This window comes from Lottia gigantea (genome assembly GCF_000327385.1).
Source record: "Lottia gigantea unplaced genomic scaffold LOTGIsca_23, whole genome shotgun sequence".
Classification (NCBI taxonomy): domain Eukaryota; kingdom Metazoa; phylum Mollusca; class Gastropoda; family Lottiidae; genus Lottia; species Lottia gigantea.
Window position 1 is genome coordinate 2,867,059 of NW_008708645.1, and position 18,086 is coordinate 2,885,144.

At 33.3% G+C, this 18,086-nt stretch overlaps 3 protein-coding genes across 3 annotated transcripts in view; 2 read left to right on the top strand and 1 right to left on the bottom strand.

Annotated features, from left to right (window-relative positions):
* Nucleotides 1-1,111: 1,111 nt before the first annotated feature.
* On the top strand, nt 1,112-3,621 carry LOTGIDRAFT_231867 (hypothetical protein). Its single transcript, XM_009055046.1, has 5 exons — nt 1,112-1,210; nt 1,475-1,635; nt 1,979-2,077; nt 2,447-2,569; nt 2,957-3,621. Exons 1-5 carry the CDS (start codon nt 1,203-1,205, stop codon nt 3,577-3,579), a joined length of 1,014 nt encoding a protein of 337 aa, XP_009053294.1. The 5' UTR covers nt 1,112-1,202; the 3' UTR covers nt 3,580-3,621.
* Nucleotides 3,622-6,853: 3,232 nt separating this feature from the next.
* LOTGIDRAFT_116221 (hypothetical protein) lies at nt 6,854-11,845 on the bottom strand (the record flags this gene model as incomplete). The annotated part of the gene is made up of 10 exons (XM_009055047.1): nt 6,854-6,935; nt 7,657-7,725; nt 7,932-8,059; nt 8,367-8,516; nt 9,141-9,249; nt 9,597-9,666; nt 10,493-10,603; nt 10,810-10,930; nt 11,204-11,245; nt 11,774-11,845. 10 exons carry the CDS (start codon nt 11,843-11,845, stop codon nt 6,854-6,856), a joined length of 954 nt encoding a protein of 317 aa, XP_009053295.1.
* Nucleotides 11,846-16,596: 4,751 nt separating this feature from the next.
* LOTGIDRAFT_160170 (hypothetical protein) overlaps nt 16,597-18,086 on the top strand; it is a gene marked incomplete at both ends in the record, with an annotated part of 2,195 nt that continues 705 nt past the window's right edge. The window contains 3 exons of the mRNA XM_009055048.1: nt 16,597-16,674; nt 16,963-17,248; nt 17,755-17,922. Of these exons, the coding sequence (XP_009053296.1) occupies nt 16,597-16,674; nt 16,963-17,248; nt 17,755-17,922 (532 nt within the window). The remainder of the gene's footprint in view (nt 16,675-16,962; nt 17,249-17,754; nt 17,923-18,086) is intronic.

Consider the following 18,086-nt stretch of genomic DNA (forward strand, 5'->3'; position numbering starts at 1 on the left):
GATGACCTTGAATAAGTCATCATCACTCATAAATCCAGTCGACCCTGTAAACGGGTATGGATAATCCGGGAAAGATCAATGCCAAGAGGTTTGGCTGGTAAAAATGGTCCTTAACTGTGAACCGAAGTTGTTATCTTTATAGACCTTTCTTTCTTTTCAAATTTGCTTTACCAGCTGATATGGTCCGAGACATATTTATTTACCTCGAATCCACCTGATGCTTGGGCATTACCGCTACTTTCGTTTTGTTAGAATCACGTGACCCTGTGACCTTCCATTCTTTGGTTGTCGGCGAGGGATTCGTTTTGTTAAAATAATAAATGGTGTAGGGGATAATGATGGTATGATGAAAATAAAGGGTTTGATAGGTTCGGAACCCCTTAAAACAGAGCCTAGTTTTTCTGACCTTACTCCCACTGACAACTTTCACAATAGCTGAAAGCTGGAATATGGGCAGATGTTTCGGACTACAACTGGTGGAGCTCAATTTCAACGACGAAAATTAAGTATATCAGTTTGTAAAGCAAATATTTAGTTAATATCTGTAGCAAACAGTCGCATTAATGTCTTCTTAAGAATGATGATATAGCCTACAATTTCCAGATTAACCGCATTACTCTTTCAGTTTCCATCTATAATCTTTAAACTAGTGTTTGTGTATGGACACTTATAGCTTATATTTTTCTATCATTCAATTACGTTCATGCACTGACTGCCCAAAACTTGTGCATTTAGGTCTACGTGCCCATGTCATGCAAAACGTAACAATTTAAATTATTTTTTTGGTTGCGTTGCGTTGGTTGGTAACCAAAGAGTTCTTGAATGCCGGTGATGTTAACCCCCTTTGACTATCTCTGACAACCCCCCTCCTTTCCTCTCTTCTTTTGTGCATTGATTGCAGGCAGTTGACATTTTGTAAGTTGTAAGTGTATTTATGACTGGTAATGACACACTCTATGATTTGCTGATTTAGTTATATCACCCCGAAAGCAATAAACTTCTATTATTATTTAGATTCTATTTCGTTCATTAATGGTATTTTCGATTCTTAGTCAAACCCTTGTCGGGAGTTATCTTCCTTTATTCATTATAGATGGCGCTACGGTGAATTGGATGCTTTACACAACACGTGCAAATTGTTTACAAACTGAAAATGAAATAACTGCATAAAACTTAAACATATTGACAACAATAATTATTTGATGTGTAGGTAAGACATCTCTCCATTGTAATTTACTTTCTGATCTCATCCAAAACATGAATTTTTGCCACTTTGTCTTCTCTTTCAGCCAATCCAATCGTCAATGATGATGGCCCCTTTCATTATTGGATTGAATTTCATATATTACTGTTGGTCATTCCAACTCAAAATCATCAATGATATCTGTTACAATTCGACCTAAATAAATAAAAATAAACATTCTGCAAAGCTGAAACATTTGAGCAACGGTGAAATTTCTTTCTCTTTCTGTAGAACTGGTGTAATGGCTGCAGAGGAATGTAATCCTCAATCACAGTGTGAACAAGATAATCAGTTTTTTAAGAGTATTCTGGATTTAATACCACCGATTGTATATTTTAATACTGACACCAAACAGAAAATAATTGATGAGTCTGAGGCATTTGAAAGTGAAGGTAAGTTATTGTCCTGTAGAGATTAAAAGTCTAGAACAAACATGTTTTGAGGTGACAGTGTTCATGCTCAAAGGTCTACCTCAAATATTGGACTTTTATTCAAACAGTTATCCTGATGAGGATATCGAATCAAAAATGTGTAAAGAGTCTACAGCTCGAGGTTATCCGACAATATATTAGACATATATAAATTGCTAGTTTAGGTCATGGTGGGTATGGAACAAGCAGGCTGACCAATTCACCAAATTTTAGTGGTTGAAGATGCATAGTTCTATAAGACATTTTAATTCTAAAGAGATCATATTATCATGAGTTGAGTGTAAACTGAATATTTCTTTTAAAGGTAAAACTAAAAGAAATAGAAAGAAGGGTCCTAGTGGTGATGTATTTCAAACTAAAACAGTCTCACAAATACAGGAAACATTAGACAAACTAGAAAAAGGTAAAGTACCGTACCAAATATATTTACAAGAAGATTCCAATTTACTTTGCCTTGTATGATTTGGTGTGTTGGTTATTTAAGGATATTTGCTTATAAGTAGTAGTGTCTGCAAGTTCACTAATTTAACCTTTATTAGTGGGTTAAACTTATAAATTATAGATTTGTTCCTCTTCACTAGAAAAGTCCAAAAGGAGTTATCTCTTGGCTCAAATTGATAGGAGAGTTAATTTTATTATTATTTGCCAATTGTTTGCAATTGCTCTCCTTTGCAACTCTTAATGTTCATCTTTTAATTCTTTGATATGTTTCTATTATTTGGCTTTCGGAAAGGTAATTTAACATTAATATTGCATTTCTTATTAATTTTAGATGGTGGAAAACGAAAGACCAAGAAACGGAAAGCTGAAAAAAATCAGCAGGAATTCCAAAATTCAATTTCCAATATAGGAATGTTACAGAAAAGGTTACATGAAAAGTTGGATACAATGAAAGGTGGGTGCTGCTCAGTTCAAAGAGTTTTGCAAGGAATCTCAAAAAAATTGTGCTTCATGTTTTTGAGTCGGAACACAGCGACCATTTGAAATGGTGCTGGGTATTGGCAATCATGTTATGATACAAAAGATATATCATAATTTCTGTTACTATGATAACATTTCATGCAGTGGGTTGGTTTTAAGCCTATTTTATATGGGAATACATGTTCACCAATATTATGCTAGGACATTCACAGCTCAATCAGAAAGTTAACGTAGTTAATTATTGGCTTGAAAGAATGTCTTTTCAGTTTACATTTCTTTTGAAACTGTTTTATGCCAGTGGTCACCCTGATTTTTTGTTATAGAAGCTATTGTGTATATTATTATTCTTTTATATTTTTAGGTAATCGTAAGTCTATTACACCAGAAGAGAGAAAAGCAAGAAGACAAATTAAACAACAAGAAAAGAAGTTACGGAGAAAAATGAAAAATAATGTAAAAAAGACATTAGGAAATGTTCAGCCACATGGTGGGGTGCGAATAGGTTCACCAACACAAACTGCCAAACCTGTTTATGACAAAGAAGGCAAAATTGTCTTCAGTAAATTTGATTTCTCACAAACTAACAAAAAACAAAAATCGAAAACGGGGCTTGTGGGGAAAGATTATAAAAAACTTTTAGAAAAACTGGAACGAAAGAAAAGTGAATTTGAGAAATTGCGTGAAAAGGATGCCAAGGCAGCTAATGAATTGGAGGCGAAAGATAAATGGAATACAGCCATGAGTAAGGCTGAAGGTGAAAAAGTTAAAGACAATCCACAATTACTTAAAAATGCTATTAAAAGGAAAGAGAAAAACAAGGAAAAACACAAAAAGAAGTGGGATGATAGGCAAAAGACTGTAGAAGTTAAAAAGCAAGCTAAACAAGACAAACGTGAGCGTAATTTAGACAAACGAAAACAAGGCAAGAAAGACAAAAAGAAAAAGAAAATGATTAAGAAGGGAAGAATTATTCCTGGCTTTTAATAAAATTGTAAATATGAAAAAATAAAATTAAATTGCACTCTTACTGGGCTTTAATTACTTTATGCAGAAAGATCTGATTGTCTGACCGTCCAAACTTGCTTATGGATTCAATGGGGATTGTAAAGATGTTTTTATGTGTATCGGGAACACTGACTGCATCAATTTCCACCATTCCCAAGTTTCAATTAACCCTCTATGGTTCCTGCAATTCCACTTAAATTAAATTTTTGATGACTAATTGCAAAATATACTTTATATAAGGCCCTTTGCTATTAGTGACATAACAAAAAAACCACTTAGTTTTGGTGGAATTGTAAGAACCACAGACGTCTGATTGAAAATAGGAATGGTCCCCGATACATGAAGTATCGCCCTTGACTTTAATGAGAGAATTGGTTTGATTGGATTTTGATGAAACTTGTATTAATTTGAGCCTCCAAATCCATGTGCGTCCAGAATTATCCGTGTTTGAGACACTGCCATATATATAGAAAATACATCTATAGAATTGAAATATTTCTAAAGGAATTATTTGTTTTTCGTACATATTTCTAGTACCTCAAATAACCCTTCCAACCAAAATGGCGCATCTGTCCCATTAAGAGAACTAATTCTTCCAAGCATGCAGTCTGACAGGCATACAAAACGATGACATAAAACACAATTTTTCACCAAATACACATTTATTTAGTTCATTAATATCAATATATTAAAGTTGAAGAATTTTCATACACCACGAGGAAATATAACTTAGATAGTCCTGTCTAATTAGTAAGTACAAGGTAAATGGGCAATATTTTTTAGGAATAACATAATAATAATCAATGAAAATGTGTACTAATAACTAATATAAGGCTAATATTTGAAGAAAATCTGTCGTGTAACTTTGCAAGATTTCTTCTATAAAAATTGAGTATTTAATAGAGAAGATTGGCCTCCAAAATTCCATTCCACCTTAAAGATGGGTTCCCTTATTTTCATTTATGAAAATAGAAATTTTAATTCTTATATGAATAAAAGGTAGAGGTGTTCTAATGACTTGGAAAAATACCTGTTTGTTTCACATGTTCATAACTATTTCATAATTAGCTCAATTAGAAGAGAATTACCCACAGAATTCCAATGAGTGACCGATCAAGAAAGGTCAAAAAGTATTTTTTTTTGTGTATCCAGACTGTACATACATGGATATTTATGCTTCGTTAAAACTCTTAATTATATGCAATAATAACATAAAGATATGATTAAGAATACATGATAATTCATTAGAAACACCAACTTATCAAATAGTTTGCTTAATTTGACCCTAAAAAAAACAAGGAAACCAATCTTTAATGATTCAATATAATACATTTCTATACAATCATTCAAACTGTAAATTATACAAACACTTAACACAGTAGACGTATGTAATTTGATATTTCCAATTGGAGATCATCTACTTACGCTTACTCACTAACAATCTAATTAAAATTTTGTTTTGTTATTTTTTTGGGGTTGGACTCTATGTTAATCTTAAAAGAGTTATTCAAACACCGAGTACCATTGGTGTTCATTTTAACCAATCACAGTACATCATGCAGAATCCGAGTCCAACCCAAATACAAAAACAACAAACGAAATTGTTAGCTAATTCTAATTGCTACAAAACAAACAAAATATTGCTCAACAGTTTTTCTACAGAGGTCACATTAATAGATAGCTATCTTCTGCTCCGTCAACTGCACAATGTCAAGCTTCGAACTTCGTCTTATACCTTGACTGCAATAGCCACCTTTCTTGTATCTTGGAATGCAGCTAATTATTAGGATAGTAAAATCAGAGCCCTTGACAAAGAGACTGTAACCATGGCTTATTTTTCAACAGACTTTCTGTTGAGAACTCTGATTGGCTGTATTCACTTACTTATAATCCAACCAAAATGCTGCATTAACAAAATGCTGTGATCCAAGGAAGCTTGCTGTTGCAGTCAAGCTATAAGATGCAGTACGTAATGGCTCGACATTGTGAGATGCTGCTCCATGTGCAACACAATTACTGATTATTCATGTCAAGACATTTGTTAGTAAAGTAGAGTTATCAGTTGGAAGTATCTTGAATATTTTTGACTCAAACATGGTTTAATCAGGGTCCATATTTGTTCCCATTCCATATCCGTTAGTCATTAAAAACAATTTCAATTGACAGGAAAAAATTCATACCAACTTTGCATTACTTTCAGTGATAACGCATTTAGATGACTAAAGGTTAGTTTTTTTTTTAGGTCGTCTAAAGGCGACCAGTTAACTTAACCTGCCTTAACTTGCACCCAATTCGGAGGTAGCTTCAAACCTGGCTTGAATAGTTAAGCCAGCTTAGTTTAGTCGTCTGAATGCTACTAGCTAACATTAAACTGGATATGTCATGTCTTCGTGTGGGCATTCGTCTTAACAAATTCCCGCCATTAATACCAAAGTCATTGGTAATGTTTTTATGACCTCTGAACTTCCCGATAACTTCTGAGGTAAAGTCAAAGCCGGTATATTTTTTATGTTCGTCTGAACGCACACCAAAAAACAGAAAACCAGAACGAAGAACGGCTGATAGTTAAGCTGCATTAATTTGAGTTGTCTAAAAACACTATTAGCGCACTAATTAGTTGAAATCAGTTTTGAATTTCATCTGTTTCTACTTAAGCCCTGAATTGTTAACAAGTAAGATAATTATGCAAAGATATGTTAGATATTTGTTTATCATGTTTTCTAATTGGCTTTTGAAAGTCACTAAAGTATCAACTAATCAAATTCTGTTATAAGATTTACCAAAAGTATGGAATTCCAGTATATTCATAGTTTAATAATGACGCATGATATTAGCTTACTTTTAACCAGTTTTTGATTGGTTTGTATAATTATGTTTTAATGCTATTGGACAAACCCATCTGAACACAATATAACGAGGTATGTCATCAGATTATGAATGACAAGTGAATGTAAAACAAAGCATAAATATCTTGGGCATGTTTCACAAAACTTAACTCTGATTGGTCAATCAATGAAAATCAATTTTGAATTTATATTCATTAGCCAATCAGATAACTTTATTTTTAATTTTAAACAAATTATACTATTGCTGATATCTTGAGAAATTTAATTGTTAAACATATAAGGAATGGTAGATATACATAATTATATATGTTTTCACATGGAAATTGTTTATTTTTGTTTCTCTCACCAAATGTTGAATATGGTCATTATTTGTTGTCAAGCCGTTAAAATACTAAATTCTAGTGGGTTCACATGGTAAAATGTCTGGTATAGTCATATTCTATAGTTGGTATCACAGCCTGTACAAACTTTAAAAATATCATTAAATACCTACAGATGGGTTAAGGATAATATCTTGAAATGAGTTTATACTTAGAGCATTAACAGGGTTAACAGGGCTTTGTTCAGGCTAATCTTGCTCATGAAAATCATTAAGGATATGCAGCCTAATGTTATCCATTGCACATTGTATGGCCTTGCCAGTCTTCATTAGTTTATTAGAAATGACTCTCATTTGTTATCTATTGTACATACTCTCATGGGAATAGTATATTTTGCTTAATTTCAAAATAAAAATGGAAAATAGATTTGAGCCCCCTGGTATTTTCTTAGAGGCCTCTTGGATCATTTCTTCTGCTTTTTCCCAAAGCATTCATATATTGCGTAATACACAAAGTAGTGTTGGGTATCGCTGATCAAGCGATACGATACACATCGTGATACAAGGGTGACGTGATACAAGGGTGACGTATCGCGATATTGGGTAATGAGATAAAAATTAACACTATATCTTCAAAGTTCCAATATATATCAATTTATAAATTAGTGTGATATTTGGTAATATAGTTGATAGGAGAGGTTAACGTCCATTATCTTATAAATAGTTACCAATAAATTCAGTCAAGTTAGTATGATAATTTTTTTTGTAATGAGAGATATCGTCAAGTATCGATACACAACCTAGTGATAAGATACACGTATCGTGGCGTGTTGTATCCCGATACATCAAGTCACAGAAGAGTATATATTATTAATATTAATTAAAGGATACATATGAACTCCTAATTCTCCACCACCATCAGCTACAGTTTGAATTATTTTTTTCATCACATCAGCATGCCTGAAACAATGAAATATAAAATTTTATTTATTTCATTGAACCTTTGTATTAAAGTGGACCATTTTGAATCACAGTACAGGATCATTCCTGGTCCAAAATTATGATACAGTTATGTATCATTAATATAAGACCACAAAAATTGATTTGTCTTGTTGATCATGATCATGTTTACTTTATAATTTGCAAAACTTGGTATGATTACTTACTTGCAGGGATGTACAGATGCTAGAGGGGGACCTGGTAGATGAGGATGTGCTTCCATGGTTACTGTTTTCTTGGCATGATCCTGACTAAAATCTTCGTATAATTCATCTACAGTTAAAGGTTTTCTATTCTGGAAACAAAGAACACAAAACAAATTCAGAAGCTTGGGTCAAAATCCTGAATGTAACGTACTCAAATTCGAACTCAGCCTTCAGTTCTTGCCTATATAGTTGTGTACCTAGCTTAATTCTTCCGAGAAACATTAGGCCTGCTGTTCACGTTCACAAAAGCCAAGCATTGGAGAGAGCAGAAATTTGATTGGCTAGTGGTATTATCAAGCTGACAAATGTTCAAGAGGCCTGTCTTTAGACCCAAACTTAAGTGGCTAAATAAAAAATAAACGTTTGGTCGGCAATCATTTAATATTTAACACTTACCTCATCATAACCAAATAACCATAATCTAGGTGTTTGGTAATATTTATCATAAGTTATATTTAAATCATATGTTCTAGTTTGTAGTATACCACTCTCACTACTACCAGCTCCTTCTGTTTCACTAGCTATTGTTTCTGTTTTTAATGTGGCCTACAATATTATCATTTTTTACATAGTCTTTGAAAGTTTCAAATGTTTCAGCCATGATGGCAAAATAATTTGGGACTGTTGCTTATCTTAACCTTAGCAGATGCTTCAATCAGCCCAAAAATTATACATATACAATGTTATCATCAAAATTTTTCAGCTTTCAGTGCTAGAATTAAGGGTATACAGTTAGACTGGGTAAAATGATCGAAATAATCGATCATCGTTGCTAGAAATTTATAATTTCCATTGTCGATTGTCAAATTTCATAATCGATTATACGTCAAAGTTACATTTTCTCCACTGTACCCGTTAACAAGTAGTTTCCCTTCAGCACATACCCACAATAAACTATAATGACTGATCAAAACAAGAATATACTTCTATGACAAAGAAATTAAGAATTGTGGTATGTTTTTAATTTAGTATTTACAGGAGGTATCAATTAAAATATTTGGCAGGTATAGCTCCATTATAATATGTACGATGCAATTCACTCTTCTAGAATGCGGTTACCACTCTGCAATTTGGTATATCATGCCAGAGTCTGAATATTTGTTTATTTGATACATTTATCTCATCTGGCACTTATGTTTAAAAAGATTAAATGTCAGAAAGAAACAATACCTCATCTTCATCTTCTAACATTCCACCTTGTTCAAACGCTTCCATATCTTCTGCCTCAGCATCATCATCATCATCTTCATTATCATCATCATTATCATCTTTCTTTTTACTCTTCAAACAGGGTACAAAATAGAGATCAATATGAAAACACAGAAATCCTTGTACATGATTAGGTTTGTATTTCATTAAATATATTTACAAATATAAATACAAAATAATTTAATTAAAGCAGTGGAAATACATGTAATTTCATTGAAATTATTTGGAATTAAAAATGAAATATGTTTGTATTAAAAATGAAATATGTTTGTATTAAAAATGAAATATGTTTGTATTAAAAATGAAATATGTTTGTATTAAAAAAGGAAAAGTATTGAAATTTATAAAGAAATAAGTTTGTAATTTAATATTTAAAAAAGTTTGTAAATTACAATGGGATATGTTTAATTTAAAAACGAGCCAGACAATACCTTATTATCTAATGTCATTTCAGCTATTTCTTGTGAAGCTGCTGTTGTAGAATCAGCTATAATAGAGTAGAACAACCAATATTTTATGACTACCTATTGCAACAAAATAATGTTATGGAGGCGAGGAGACATTAGAAATTTTGCTTGCTACACTTTCTGACTTTAACTAATACAGCTCTTAGTTATGCAATCTAACTCAGTTTAAGAAATCTGCAGCCTGTCATATTTGTTGCAAAATTAAGATGACTTTTATAGTACCGGTAGTTAGAAATTGTCACATTAAGATTTAAAATTTAAAATGGACTAAGTAGAGTTTTCCTTTCATTCTTTTTATTCCCTAAAACTTGTCCAAAACAGACTGTCGCTCTTCCAAACATCCATCAAGCAGGGCTGTTGATTTGGTTCTATTTGCCGGTCATGACTGACAGGGCTGCTCAAATGGCTGACGATCAATATCCTCTATCGGACATCAAGTATAGGTTATGACATTCAATGTCTGTCAATTACAAAATTTAATGAAAACTCTCTAAAGAAATACAAAGCCATCAATCACTGCTTGGCATTACAATAACTTGATTAACAACCTGATAATCTGATAATCCATTAATGGTCTTATAAGTGTTTAATTAATCATCCAATCAATTGTCTATTAACGGTACTTCTTTTGTTTACATTTTGAAATGGAACATAGATTGCTTATCTAAGCAAGATAATACTGATTTATATTTCATTAAAACATTGCCAATTCTTTTAAAATTACCTACTTGAAGTATGTTTTGCAAGATGCTAGCCAATTTACTGATCTAAGAATTACACTTATCTTCGCCCCATATTCCCCCCACAGATACTGATATGATTATACGAAATACTTTTGTTTCTTACCAGCAAAATGATGAGTATCAACCCAACCACCATCATCATCTTCTTCTTCTATAACTTTCTCTTGTTCTTCTTGATGAGTATCCATCTGTTTAACCCTTTTATAGCAAGGTACTGAAAATATTCAGACTAACTTAGTTACAAAATATTTTCACTATTTAAATGGTGCTCAAGAAAAAAAGTGACAACTAATTAGATTTTTCAGGAAAGCCCATGAGGTGGTTTATTTTGCAGTCACCTTCAATTTTAAATAAATTTTAACTCTACATGTCTGGGTTAAAATATTAAAAGATTCATCAGAAATAAATCTGTTTATCTACCATTTCTAGTGATCAGGAATTGTTTATCAGGAGGTAAATACGGTCGGATTTTAATATCTTCACCAGTAGCCCACTGCCATGTTGGACAATGATGAACTATATGATCTCCTGCTACCACAAACTAAATAAAATACACATCAACAATATAACATTTTAAACAATATTCATACTAAGCACATGTTGATATATGATGTCTGTATTGCAAAAGGCTATTTAGATTATAAGCAGATGTTGTGATAGTGATGTCATAAAATTGTTAGTTCTAGTGGAATTGCAACAACCACAAAGATGTCTGAATTAAAATTGGAATGGTGTCCTATATATATATAGGCTACAAATAACAATTTAAGAAAAACCATTTTAAATCAACACCAATGACAAAAATATTACATACCTCTTCAGGTGTAATAACACCTGTTTCTTTAAACTTAGATTCCTACAATAAAAGTAACACACAAACAATAACAGTAAGCTATAACTAATGATAACTGGTGATAACTAAAGTTAATGAACAATATCACCTGCGCTATGGGCTGAATGTTAGACATGCCAATGTCATTTGGGTGTATGGACCTAATTGAAATTCAGGCCCATATAAACTTATTTCATAATAGGTTTATTATTAGTTTTGTTGTAGCTGATATCATCAGTATGCCCACTTATTTCAAGTACAGGACAATGGATGATTTGAAAATGATTATCATAGTATGACTAATTCAAATTATTCACAATGGAATCGGTATAGTCTGCAAGCTTTTAAAATTGTTAGGTTTGAAATTGCTACATGACATACTTTTGGCAACCAATATCATCTTGAACATTTGACATTGTAATGTTGGATAAGGCTTGTTCACATAACCGTTCAAAGGAACCTGAGTTAGTTTCGAAACGTATTCACTTGTGAAATAATAGAAAATGAATGAAAATGAAGTCAGAAAAGTATTCTATCTATGGGTTTGATTACCGTCAAAACCGGTGTAAGATATTCTGCTACTCCTCTCGCGGTTCCCTTGACAGCATTTATCATATTCTGCATGATGAATACTTTTCGGTGGTTTGGCAAAGCCAAGAATTGCAAATAGGCCAAAGAACTACAAAAAATCACGAGATTGATGTTATTATTTTTTTTATCTCCTCCCACTAAGGACTGTTTGTAAACTTTTTTCGAGAAGAGTTCCAGTAAAGGGAATTTACTCTTCAGTTTTGTCAACACAGGGTTGGCCTAAAATCATAATGTACCATAAGTGAAAGACTATCTAAAAAAACTACAGGCCAGTCAGACTTTCGAAAGTGATTCGCTTGTGTGTTTAATCATTTTAAGAGAAAACTCTACACATAGTCTACTAGAACTTTAGTCGTGATTATTAGCAAGGAAATCAATATGGTGACTTTTGTTTAAATTTCAGTTCCTCTCAAAGAGTTTAAAACATTACTTTCACATCATTGCACGAATTTTATTGCATTTAACAGTTGAGACATGCATTTCACATCTGTCAAGGGATGTAACCTATTGTAAGTTTGTAATGTCACGATCTCTTCAAGGGATATAACTCATTGTAAGTTTGTAATAATCACGATCTCTTCAAGGGGTGTAACTCATTGTAAGTTTGTAATAATCACGATCTCTTCAAGGGGTGTAACTCATTGTATGTTTGTAATGATCACGATCTCTTCAAGGGATATAACTCATTGTTAGTTTGTAATGATCACGATCTCTTCAAGGGATGTAACTCATTGTAAGTTTGTTATGATCACGATCTCTTCAAGGGGTGTAACTCATTGTAAATTTGTAATGATCACGATCTCTTCAAGGGATATAACTCATTGTTAGTTTGTAATGATCACGATCTCTTCAAAGGATGTAACTCATTGTAAGTTTGTAATGATCACAATCTCTTCAAAGGATGTAACTCATTGTATGTTTGTAATGATCACAATCTCTTCAAAGGATGTAACTCATTGTATGTTTGTAATGATCACGGTCTCTTCAAGGGATATAACTCATTGTTAGTTTGTAATGATCACAATGTCTTCAAAGGATGTAACTCATTGTATGTTTGTAATGATCACAATCTCTTCAAAGGATGTAACTCATTGTAAGTTTGTAATGATCACGATCTCTTCAAAGGATGTAACTCATTGTAAGTTTGTAATGATCACAATCTCTTCAAAGGATGTAACTCATTGTATGTTTGTAATGATCACGATCTCTTCAAAGGATGTAACTCATTGTAAGTTTGTAATGATCACAATCTCTTCAAAGGATGTAACTCATTGTATGTTTGTAATGATCACAATCTCTTCAAAGGATGTAACTCATTGTAAGTTTGTAATGATCACAATCTCTTCAAAGGATGTAACTCATTGTAATTTTGTAATGATCACGATCTCTTCAAGGATGTAACTCATTGTAATTTTGTAATGATCACGATCTCTTCAAAGGATGTAACTCATTGTAATTTTGTAATGATCACGATCTCTTCAAAGGATGTAACTCATTGTAAGTTTGTAATGATCACGATCTCTTCAAAGGATGTAACTCATTGTATGTTTGTAATGATCACGATCTCTTCAAAGGATGTAACTCATTGTATGTTTGTAATGATCACGATCTCTTCAAAGGATGTAACTCATTGTATGTTTGTAATGATCACGATCTCTTCAAGGGATATAACTCATTGTTAGTTTGTAATGATCACGATCTCTTCAAAGGATGTAACTCATTGTAAGTTTGTAATGATCACAATCTCTTCAAAGGATGTAACTCATTGTATGTTTGTAATGATCGCGGTCTCTTCAAGGGATATAACTCATTGTTAGTTTGTAATGATCACGATTTCTTCAAAGGATGTAACTCATTGTAAGTTTGTAATGATCACATCTCTTCAAAGGATGTAAAGCGAAAACTGATCGACTACCAACAACTGTGAGCGGGCTATAGCCCGGGTGGTAAGATGCTGATCGCCAAGGCGAACGGAATGATCCAATTATTGTTAGAAAGTATATATCTCATACATGAATAGAACACAATCATTTAGCGCTAACTGAGATTCATGCAGCACTCGTACTTTGATTTAAACTTCGGCTTAAGTCGGACTTTGTAAAGTAAAGTCGGGCTTAATCCTAACTTTTTTTGGTATGCACAGCTTCTTCTATAGCCGATCTTAACAAAGTATTGGTTTTGTACCAAAAGTATGGTAGACCGGTGTTGCAATTTATACTGTTTTTCCGGTTTGCATCATAGTCATAGATTAAAGAAGCATCTTTACTATCCGTTTGACCAATCATACCTTAGTTTCAGAAACAAGAAATTTTTTAGCTTGCATAATCAGTAATAGTGTTCACAGCTCATCGTCGTCAAATCCACCTGTACCATTATTATTCACGTTTGAAAAGTAAAAATTCGACTTGAATTTTTGTGAGCACATTCATGACCCAGATCAGTCCCCGAAAATGCCGACTTTTCCCCTTTAAGTCATTCTTTCACAGCTACAAAATAACATTATGAAGGATAAATTATACGGAAGATCTCAACGTGGTTGTATCTTGTCTACTATCTACGACACCTGTTATTCCAAATCAATACCTATCCTGAATTAATTTGGTATCATTTTTGATATCAACATTCCAATGAATTAAAGCTATCTGTAATAGTTTTGTAAAAAGCTGTAGATGGAAACCTATTAAACACGATAATTGATTTAAATAATCAATAAAGAGGCGCAGATCTGTTGGTGAAGTAGTCCCTTTCCCTCCAGTCCACGAAGCCGCGGTAAGCGAAGCCATTCGCCTGCGGAAGCCGAGGACTCCGCAGTAGAGTTAAGGTACTCTCCAAGAAATTTTTAAATGAGATCGCTGCAAAGGTGTTCCGCAAAACCCGATTTACGTATTTGCACACAGCAGCTACGAATGGCCGGAGAAGTCTTGAGTGTCGCTCAAGTTCCGTAACCGTGTTTGAGTGCATAGTTATGCATTTTGATAATCATACCACATAGTTCAGCCACATTAAGTGGCGGGAACTAACCATATTGTGTCCGCACCACTGAACATAGTCTTGTGCATGTATCGGGGACACTGATAGCATTAATTTGCACCATTCCAATATTTAATCAGACGTCTGTAGTTCCTGCAATTCCACTAAAACTAAATGTTTGATGACGTTTAGATTCGCCGAATATGCTTTATCACTTAAAGCCCTTCGCGTTAGTGACGTCATCAATTCTTAGTTTTAGTGGAATTTCAGGAACCACAGACATCTTTATTCTGCCCTGTTTAATCACTGTGCTTGGAATGGTTCCTTTATGGTTAGACCATTGGTGGTTAGTTTTGATGGGAATGAAGGTTTTTTTTGATCAAAAGATAAAGACATTTATACCAATACAAGTGATTCATAATAGGCAAAAATTTCTTCAACAAAGTATAGACACCCCTACCCTAATGCACATATTTTATGTTCCTTTTGCCTAAGGAACCTGAACATACACATGCTAGAAAACCTGCTTTAAATCCCTTTAAAATGTCGGTTAGCGTGATACGAGTCTTTAAACTCTTATAACAGACCACTTAATATCCTGAATATTCTATCAAGTTATTGTAGAGGAAAAATAAATCTGACTTGGCGTCAATTATTCATGAAAATTGTGATTCGTGAACGGAGATTAATTCCATCTGTCAATAACATTTACCTCTTTACGTTCAATAGTCAATTCGTCTCATACTTGGTGCCTACATCCGGTCCGAAAATTGAAAACGCGATTTAACATCTGTCTCAATATTCATAGCAGAATTGGGTTCGATAATTGTGCCGTGACTAACTATCAGTGAATATTATTTCATATTGCCAATACCATCGCCGAATCAGGTCGCGATATTTGTGCCGTGACGAAAACAGAAATTATCATACTTGGTGGTAAGCAACTGTTTTTATTCTTCTATAAAATGACAACGTCTTTTCAAGTTTTTTCGTTAATCAAATTTTTGTTTTAACATTGGGAATAACAGCCTCAAAATAGTATTGACTTGATAAAAACCATGAGCGCATTATGTCTTCGAAATTTGTTTTTACAGAGGACAATTTTCAGTCAAAATTTTTGACTTTTTTGATTGAAAGTTCTGAGAGGACAGTGTGTTTTTGTTAATGTTAACTTTTGAAAAACATGTATATTTTATACATCATAAGTCATTTTAAAGGACAGATGCGTAATTTTGGAGGGTTGTCTTGAATACATGTAAATAGTCTTCAGAAATGCACGAATATAGCATAATTCCAGTAAAAAAAACGTTAAATTCGGAATTTTACTCACTATTTCTATATATGTCGTTTCTTTATATGCTTTCACGACGAGTCGTCATTTTAACATTTAAACGCGGATAATTCTGGACACACATGAATTTGAAGGTTAATTTTGTGAACAATATTACTGATTGGCGCAACTACAACAATTCTCATTTCTGAGACAAAAGTATGGTTGGTCAAAAACTGGCACATCTGTCCCTTTAAGAATATCCGCCCTGTTTTATTATTATATTGAGCTGAGATATTTGAGCATTTGGATATTTCATTTAAAGATGGGTTCCCTTTTTTGTATTTATGAAAATGAAAATTCTGATATTCATATGAATAGAAAGTAGAGGTGTTCTAATGACTTGGAAAATACCAGTATGTCTCACATGTCTGATTAGCTGCTGTGAAGGGCAAGTCCACCTTTATCCAATTTTTCACATTCAATATTGTAGTTTCCAATTTCCGTATTCCAGGATTGAGACCTGCGACATTTTGGAAACACCATGGAAAACCAGTCTTCATCCGAGAGAAGTTCCAGATTTATTCAAACATTATGGCTAACTTATGCTTTTTCCTTGATTGTAAGTAAAATATCTTTGGTGATTTATACATGTATTAATGTCGTTTACATGCCTCGTATTACCAATACGTGTTTTTTTTTGTAGTGTTCGGCCAATATGTTTATATTTCATTAGAGAGGAATTAAACGTCTAATTCTTCTTCTGAAACATGATATAACTGCTTGTCATGATTACCAATAGACCGATGAGTCTCGAGTCTGCTGGTGGATTGACCCCGAGGTTATTCTTCAACCGTCAACCCACCCCGACACGTATATAGTAAATATTTATTATGTATAATCATTACAGGGATTTAATAATGGTATATTGGGACCGGCGTTACTGGACCTACAGTTCCTGGTAAAGGTCAATCTAGATACTATCAGTAATCTGTTTATTGTGTCAGGGGTCGGCTTTATTATTGGTACTATAACAGCGATGGTACTGAAAAAATACGTGGATACAGAATTATTTCTAGGTCTCTCTGTGTTATTTGGCAGTGTTATTAATATTATATTACCAGTTGTACCTGTCTATGCATATGTCGTCATCATGACACTGCTTCAAGGGATATTTAAAGGTCTTATTGATTTTTGTAAGTTGATTTCAAATGAGTCTTTCTTCAGATTTCCTTGCGTATTCTGACAAGACCATTGGCATGGTTGAGCTTAAAAAAGTCCATTAAAGGCCGCTGTATCCAAATTTGACAATGACAATATCGTGTATATAAATCAATACACTGGAAGTTGGAAATCGAGTAAGGCTAATATCGTTATCTTTGGAAAATGCCAACTTAAATGGAATTAAATGGACAGATGTGCCATTTTTGGACCAATCGTAACTTGGTCTCAGAAACGACGAGACGAGTCGTCTTTTCTTGAGGCACTGCCATTTATAGAAAAAGACACTTATAGAACTTTGAAAAGAAATTCCTAATTTAAGATATTTTTGAAGGAATTATCTGATTTTCCTATATTTCTAGTACGTCTGAAGACTTTTTTCATATATTCAAGACTATAACCACCCCCCCCCCTCCCCCCCCCACCCCCCAAAAAAGGGCGAAACTGCCCATTCAATTAATTTCGCTTTTCTGTCTTGCAGGTGTTTTGATAATGTGTAATGTTATTTGGAAGGATAATAAGAGTTTCGCATTTCAATTTGTTTGTATAGGAGCTGGAATATCATCCTTTATAGTACCATTTATAGCTAAACCCTTTCTATCAGAGACACATTTTAAACACAGTACTGACAGTGATATGTATACCGAATGTAAGAATACAACCAACCCTCCACTGAGTGCCGACTGCTACACCTTCAAAAATACCAACGTACAGTGGGCGTATGTTATTGTTGGCTTAATAACGATCCCACCCGCTATAAGTTTTTTATATTATTACCAAAGATCTAGAAAACAAACTAATGTACCATACGAA

What these genes read in the sequence shown, in the direction of transcription:
- LOTGIDRAFT_231867 (XM_009055046.1), top strand. An exon ending in TGAGGCATTTGAAAGTGAAG is followed by an intron (nt 1,636 to 1,978) that starts GTAAGTTATTGT and finishes TTTCTTTTAAAG; the next exon opens with GTAAAACTAAAAGAAATAGA. An exon ending in ATTAGACAAACTAGAAAAAG is followed by an intron (nt 2,078 to 2,446) that starts GTAAAGTACCGT and finishes TATTAATTTTAG; the next exon opens with ATGGTGGAAAACGAAAGACC.